This window comes from Tachysurus fulvidraco, chromosome 17, assembly GCF_022655615.1.
Source record: "Tachysurus fulvidraco isolate hzauxx_2018 chromosome 17, HZAU_PFXX_2.0, whole genome shotgun sequence".
Lineage (NCBI taxonomy): Eukaryota > Metazoa > Chordata > Actinopteri > Siluriformes > Bagridae > Tachysurus > Tachysurus fulvidraco.
In genome coordinates, this window is record NC_062534.1 from 9,370,895 (window position 1) to 9,378,646 (window position 7,752).

At 35.4% G+C, this 7,752-nt stretch overlaps 1 protein-coding gene across 1 annotated transcript; it reads left to right on the forward strand.

The window, feature by feature from the left end:
* The first annotated feature begins 903 nt into the window (after window positions 1–903).
* On the forward strand, window positions 904–7,505 carry lpar4 (lysophosphatidic acid receptor 4). Its single transcript, XM_027135164.2, has 2 exons — window positions 904–1,269; window positions 5,621–7,505. Exon 2 carries the CDS (start codon window positions 5,791–5,793, stop codon window positions 6,850–6,852), a length of 1,062 nt encoding a protein of 353 aa, XP_026990965.1. The 5' UTR covers window positions 904–1,269; window positions 5,621–5,790; the 3' UTR covers window positions 6,853–7,505.
* The last annotated feature ends 247 nt before the right edge of the window (window positions 7,506–7,752 follow it).

The following is a 7,752-nucleotide window of genomic DNA, read 5'->3' on the forward strand; positions in this document are numbered from 1 at the left end:
GCACACACACACACACACACACGCACGCACGCACGCACGCACGCACGCACGCACACACACACACACACACACACACACACACACACACACACACACACACACACACACACACACACGCTCACTTACTCACTCATGCTGCTCGTCATTCAATGGGAACTTCTCCAAAAACACCCTGTGGCAGGCTATATATAGAGCACATAGTTTAGCTTCGTACAGTATTAGGAGGTTTTAACAAACTATTTTGGGACACTTTTGTCACACCTAGAATGAGTCTTGTGTGAGACTCAAAATAACTCAGCATTTCATAAGAAAAAAAAAACAGTTTGGTGCTTGTTTGCTTATTAGCTTATTATTCAGCTTTGTTCAAACTTATTTAAGATTAGCTTATTATTCAAAGGCTGTAATGATGTAAGGGCTTGGACATACTGGGTCTTCATCATCCAACACTTGAGGGCTTGGGCAAGAAGGAATTAGGTCATTTAAATTTAATTAATTAAAATGAAAATAAACTGATTATGGGAAAGAAAGAAAGAAAGAAAGAAAGAAAGAAAGAAAGAAAGAAAGAAAGAAAAGTCCTCCTAAGTACAGATTTTACAAAATCAATCCATCAAATTCAATTGTTATGCACAATTAATTCATACAGTACATTAATGCAACTGGTTGCCAGGTTAATTAGCACATACTACTTACTTCACATATATATATTATATACTGAACATGCCACAAATTTTGCCTTATTTTTTGAGAGTAAGGCACAGGATTCTTCAATTTTTGACATGCAGAAGGATGACACTAATTTGGAAACCTCCATTGGCACCTTTCTGATGTATTCCCCTCATTTTAGCTCCTCCCACTAACCGCAGTGGTTAAATCCCAACTCATTCTTTGCACCCTACACAAGTGCACTACTTTGGCACTGAATGAATGGTTTTTACGTTATATATGGTGCACTATATGTTCTATAGGGAGCGATTTGGTAAGCAGCTGATGGATCTATTGTCTTGTTTCCTGTGTTCACTTGTCCACTTGACTTGGAGCAGAATTGCTACTCACAGGCTACCAGGAGAAGAGTAACGGTTTTTAACAGCTTACTGCTCCGTCTGCTCCATTACTAAGAGCGTAAGGCGAGGTTTAATATAACCAACTATTATTTGCCCCCTTTCAGCTCTGCATAATGCTTTGCGCATTTTTTCCAAAGCTTAAATCGAGTCTTTTCCCAAGAGAGCACTTTTTCAACAGCTTGAACAACATGAACGCAGTGGAGAAGAGGTAAGTACAATGTTCCCTATTTTCTCCATGGAAACCATATTTTATAAAATCAAAAATGTATATTTTTGTTAAAGTCAGTATTTTATCTCTCACATATCTAGATTCCTAAATAGAAAATCTAACTTTTCTACTATGACTATATATTCATGAGTTCATCATGTCGTTGAACTCTTTCACATTGGCATTGATTTGTTTGTTTATTGATTTATTGATTTATAGATTTATTTATATGCAGCCAAATAATTATCAGGTTTCACCACATACATAAAAGGCAAAAATATTATAAAAGGTCAGCCTGGTGTTTTAAAACTGAATAATTATTGCACTTATGTCACATACATTAAATTTCAGCAGTGTTCAGTTCTCCTGCTGAAGTAGTTATACCTTTTTGATTCATTTTCAATAACCAGTTTTTTATAATAATAATAATAATAATAATAATAATAATAATAATAATAATTACTGCAGGGATTTTTATGGTGAACGGTTCACTTACTCTAAGCCAAATGATGAAAGAATTCAAATGTGTTGTTATTTTACAAAATCAAACTTATTTATTTGTATGATAAAGCATGAAGACTTCATATTAAGATTCATGTAGACTCCTGGGTAAGCACAGAGACATACAGTAGGACTGTATATTGTGGTGTCTCATTATCATTACGAGCAAAGGCAAAGTCTTTGAGAGAGAGGAAAAGGAGACAGTTGAAGGAACAACTGTTTATAGATGCAGTAACATAACTGATAACAGGAACTTGGACACTAAATGCAACTATAAAAATAAAAGATTAAAGATTTTTAACATTTGCATGTTGCTGTTTAAGATTAAAACCCCTTGCGATGCGCTGTTATTTTTATATTAACATTTTATTGATTATTTCTTTTAACAGCATGCCCATTGTATTTTGTTCTTTGCATGTTCATTATATTGAAAAGGGTTTTAAATATGATCAAAACTTTTATATTGTATAATAGTATGATTCATAGCTGGTTAGCATGTTATATGAATACATTTGAATGATCAGAATATTACTTTTGTTTCAGTGGAATTGTTAATAAAAACACATTTTTAGAATACAGATAATAATTTTATATGGTACCATATCATCTCAGTTATAATATCACATAATTCATAATGTATGTGTCACAACCCCTTTGTTGCTTCAGGAATGCTTAAGCTTATTTTTCATATCCCAGGCAACAATTCTTATATAACATTTATTGTTATAGTAACAGTCAAATAAGAACATTAGATACAGAAAATGAAGCATATGACAATATTATTTAGCATAAACTGAGCAAATGAAGAGTGAATAGCATGAGTTGTTTGGGTTTTACTTCATACGAGCAAATGGTCTAACCTCGAAATCTGCCGGCTGCCAGCGAGTGACCAAACTGGATCAGTTTTTTTGAGTCTGCATCAGCACACTGACTGTATTGTATAGGGTTGTGCAGTACAGTACAGGCTTTGTAAGGGGTATGTAAGGACCCAGTAAAGACGTCACATCTCAGCTGAGCATGACAGACTGTACATACTGACATTGCGCTTTTATATGATGCTCACTTAAAGATTTATCATGATTTGCCATATTATCATATTTACAAATTTACTACAGAAATTGTGTAAAAAAGTGACAGAAATGTCTTCTAAGGTTGTCCTTACCCTGTATTACAGAAATGATGTTTTTTGTAATGTTTTCAACACCAATGATTATGCCAATGGATAATTAGTGTATAAGAGGTAGTGTCCTTCTAGATCCTGCATCAATTTCACTGGAGGTATCATACAAATATCACACTGTAAAATACTTTTTCCACAAACTTGGAAAAACAATGTTTTGTTCATAAATAGACAGATGCAGATGAAATTGTTAGGGTTTAAGCTTGGCAAATTGTATTCTTTTTGCCATTCTACAATAATATTATTGTTACATTGTGCCTCAGCAAAAGACCACTTGTTCTAGAGCTACTTTACTTACTTTACAAACTTTACTTTATTTGGCTCATACCAGTAGCCAAATCACAGCCATATTCTATTGCTTAACTTGGTAAAAGATTTTGGCTAATTTTAGCTTAGAGAGTGGCAAGTACAGTAAATGAGACAGCTGGCACTGTAGCCATCTGAGCAGACAGCATCCCTTCTCATATTAGCATGGCTTGACTTGAAAGCAACCAACTTGCAGATACAACTCAGAGAGTTAAAGCCAGTTGAACAGACTAAATAATTTTGTAGCTCTAGATCATTAATGTTTGTTTCCTTGCTAAAACAAACTAGTTTGTGACCAGCCAGCTGGTATAGCTACTACAAATTTCAAAACAAAGATTTATACGACTTTCATTTTAATTTATCTTTACATTTTGCAAGTAAGGACCAACACAGACAAAACCAATAAAAATTAAACTGGCATTTGTGCTAGCATCAGTTTTGGCAAACTCATGCTATGCGTATTTCTTGGTGGCCCTCTAACGTTAGTGGCAGACATGTTCTGCTGGGTAACTAGGAATATTTTGGATAATTTTTGCTAAAAGATTGGTAAGCCGACCAGATAATTGGCATTGTAGGTGGTTAGCTTGTGAGAAAGCAGTGTAACTGAAGGAAGGATGCAGGAGAATGTAAGTATCCACCAATTGTAACTCGATGGACAGCAATAATTGATAACACATATATTTATAGTGAGGATTTCTCATTCTTTTGAATCATTTACTAGTCTCTAGGTTTATTGTTTATTAATACTGTATTTATTATGCTATTTCAAGAGACTAAAATTATTATTAAGCTGAAAAGCTGGTCGAATTCTGTCTGTTGAGACCAACCACACTTCACACAGATTTACGGAATCACATCAACTTTACACAACAAACACAGTAAAAGCAGTGAAAAAAAGAGAAAGCCACATAAAATATTAATAAACAGTTAGCCTATAGGCTAGTAAATGAAAACACTACATTAAACATTATTTCTGCTAAAAAAAAATGGAATAAAATAATAATCTTGACCACAATAAAATCAACTTTATTTATACTATAGTGTATAAATGATTATAGGCAACCTGAATTCAATAGATCTGTTGGAAAAGGAAATGAATAGGCATAGCCAGACAGCCACAGTTTGTAAAAGAAATAGTCAGCCTGATGTGTGTCTTACGAAGTTGCCATGTTTCTTCTTTGCAGTCTCTAGATGCTGTTTGCATTACTGTTACTGGAAAACTTTGACAGTTTTGTGCCATGAAGGCAGATCATAGAGGAAGTATCCTCCCAGACATGCTAAAAGAGTTTAGTCATTTGGATGCTAAACAAATTAAACAGTTTTGAATCCAGGGGAAAAAATAAACAACTTTGGTCTCAGGACAGGTTTAAGTCACCATATAAAAGTCAAAGTTAAAAAGTTTTTCTTAAAAGCCTAATTGTAATGCCAAAGAACCTGTACTCGTGTATTTAATACTATTTTGTTTATGCATATTTCTTTTTACAATGTAGAAACCTATGTTAAGACTGGATTTTAAAAAGAGAATGATATGCTATTGGATACTCACCAATTCTGAGATCATAATGTGAATCCTTCTCCTGATTCTTCTTTAACAGTGATTTTTTCTCCTGATTTCTTCTTTAACAGTACCTCTTTGACCACAAGGAAAATAATGTGTGGCCTCAGAAAAACATTAGACTTCGATAATAGTCAATAAGTTTTTTCTTGGAATCCACTAATTCATTAACGATTTTCGTTAATTTTTATTATAGAAAATGTCAGCATTGCTGCAGTACTAAAAAAATTACTTGTTCAGAGCTTCTGGGTGTGGAAGTCCTGCAATTAATTACTGTAGTAACTAGAAACCTACCAACACACCACTTGTTTCCATGGGAGAAAGTATATGAATACAGAGTTAAGAGGTTACAACATTCATTAGTAATATATGTCTAGATTTTAGAGTTCATATAAAAATCATATTGAACAAATGAATGTTAGCAATATAAACATACAAATCACCTAAAACAGATTTCGGTCATGGAGAGGCAGAGTTGTACATTGAGTTACATTTTACTTGTCCGTCTACTAATACATTAAAGACATTCTTATTTTTATTTAGCTGTTTTTGGTGAGTTAAATCTGGTTTGTCAAGTAAAGTTTTAAATTTTTTAAATTTTAAATTCTTTGTCCAAAGACACCTTCAGCCGTATAGCCATATTTCTAATTCTATAGTGTTGAGTAATTACTTCTAATGAGTTGTTATTGACAGATTTGACATTAAAGGATGAAAAAGGAAAAAGGATGGATGGACATAATTTTGCCAAGAATGCTCAGACAGCTTGCTAACTAATGTTGTCATTTTTGTTATCTTGTTCCCTCTTACAGAAAGCAAAAACTGACTATCTGTGTGTACTAAAGATGGTGAGAAGTGCTTGTTTCAGTAGCATTCAGAGGGTACCAGTGATGGGCTGGGAAGTTCACTGCAGCCAAAACACTTTCTGACAGTTGGAAATTCACCAAAAAGCAAACCTCCCACATTGTCTACTGATGCCACAATGGCAAGTCTGGCTCTTAATGAGACAGGGCTGGAGGACTGCGGCATTGATGATTCCTTCAAGTACAAATTGTATGGTGTAGTGTACAGTATCGCGTTCGTGTTGGGTCTCATCACCAACTGTGCTTCACTCTTTGTTTTCTGCTGTCGTATGAAGATACGCAATGAAACTACTCTCTTTATGACCAACTTGGCATTATCAGACTTAATTTTTGTATTTACTCTACCTTTTAAAATCTACTATAACATCAGGCGCCACTGGCCATTTGGTGATGGGCTGTGCAAGATCTCTGGAGGAGCCTTCATCACCAACATCTATGGCAGCATGCTTTTCCTTACATGCATCAGTGTGGACCGCTTCCTGGCCATTGTTTACCCTTTTAGATCACGTGCCATTCGTACTCGCCGCAACGCTGGCATTGTATGTGCTCTGATCTGGTTGCTGATCCTGGGTGGAGGCATGTCTGTGACCTTCTTCTCTGCAACCAACCAGGCCAACACCATCACTACTTGCTTCGAAGGCTTCTCCCAAAAAACCTGGAAGACCTACCTGTCTAAGATCACTATCTTCATCGAGATAGTGGGTTTCCTCATTCCGTTGCTCATCAACCTGGCCTGTTCCTCCATGGTGCTACGAACTCTTCGAAAGCCAGCTACACTCTGCCAAATTGGCACCAACAAGAAGCGTGTATTGCGCATGATTGTGGTGCATTTAGCCATTTTCATTGTCTGCTTTGTGCCATACAACTCTGTTCTGTTTGTTTACGCTATGGTGCGCACTCAAGCCTTGGCAAGCTGCTGGCTTGAACGATTAGCACGAATTCTTTATCCTGTAACGCTCTGTGTGGCCACCCTCAACTGCTGCTTTGATCCAGTGGTATATTACTTCACTTCAGAGTCTTTTAAGAAGTCTCTGACCACAGGGAAATGTCAAACGAAGCAGGAAAGTACGCCTCGCACTGAAGGGCCTGTGTCTAGCAAAGAGAACACAGAGACTGAAAAAGTAGAAACTTATCGTGTGACCAGCAATGGAAAAGAACGGGTTACAGAGACTCAGTTTTGAGAGGGCAGAATATACATCACCAGTATCCACAATTAAGGAGCTTTGATAAGGTCTGTACCAAGGACTTAGGACTAAGGATTTTGTTCAGCCAGAGGAAATATTTGGAATTTTAACTTTTTGACTGAAGCCTTCAGGCTGAATGCTTAAAACTATCACTATTTAAATTTGACTGTAAAGGTCCAACACTGTTTTATTTTCTCAGTTTATGGGAACAACATATGATGAATAAAGCAACTCTACACACATAGTGGCTAATAGAATATTAATGATTATTTTTAGTCAAATAGCAAAGTGTCATACTATTCAAATTTTTAAATATATTCAATCCTATTCAGGTTTAATAGATATGAACACTGTTTTCTTCTTCTGGTTTTAAAAAAGAATTAGCACTCCTAACTTAACTGATAGACATGAACAGTATGTCACTGTTAACTGCTAACCATTTCAATTTGTTGTTGTGCACTTACATGCACAAATGCACTGAAGTGATGTTCCTTATTTTTGTATTAAATTTTGTGTTAAATGTTTTTGTATGAAAGGTATGATTGATGAAATATCAGCTCCTAACAAACAGCACTTTTACATGTGGGATCTCTGAATGTCTTTTTACTGTAGCTGCATATTATCAGGCAATTAAAAATGTTTAAGACTGATATGTCTGTCTTATCATTCAGTTACAGTAAAGACAACAACTAGATGATGAATGTATTCATTTCAATTGTGATTTAATTTCACTAATATAAGAAGAGCTAAACCAAACTAAACAACTGTGATTTACAGCAGCTGCAGAAGGGGCCCATATCTGTATACAAGGCTTAACCCCACCCCCAGTGTGTGTTGATTGAGAGCAAAGCTGGGCAAAAACATAGCAGTTTAAGGTTTCATGAAGAGAGCACAGAG

Bases quoted from the DNA above. Each gene is read 5' to 3' on its own strand.
- lpar4 (XM_027135164.2), top strand. From the start codon at position 5,791: ATGGCAAGTCTGGCTCTTAATGAGACAGGGCTGGAGGACTGCGGCATT.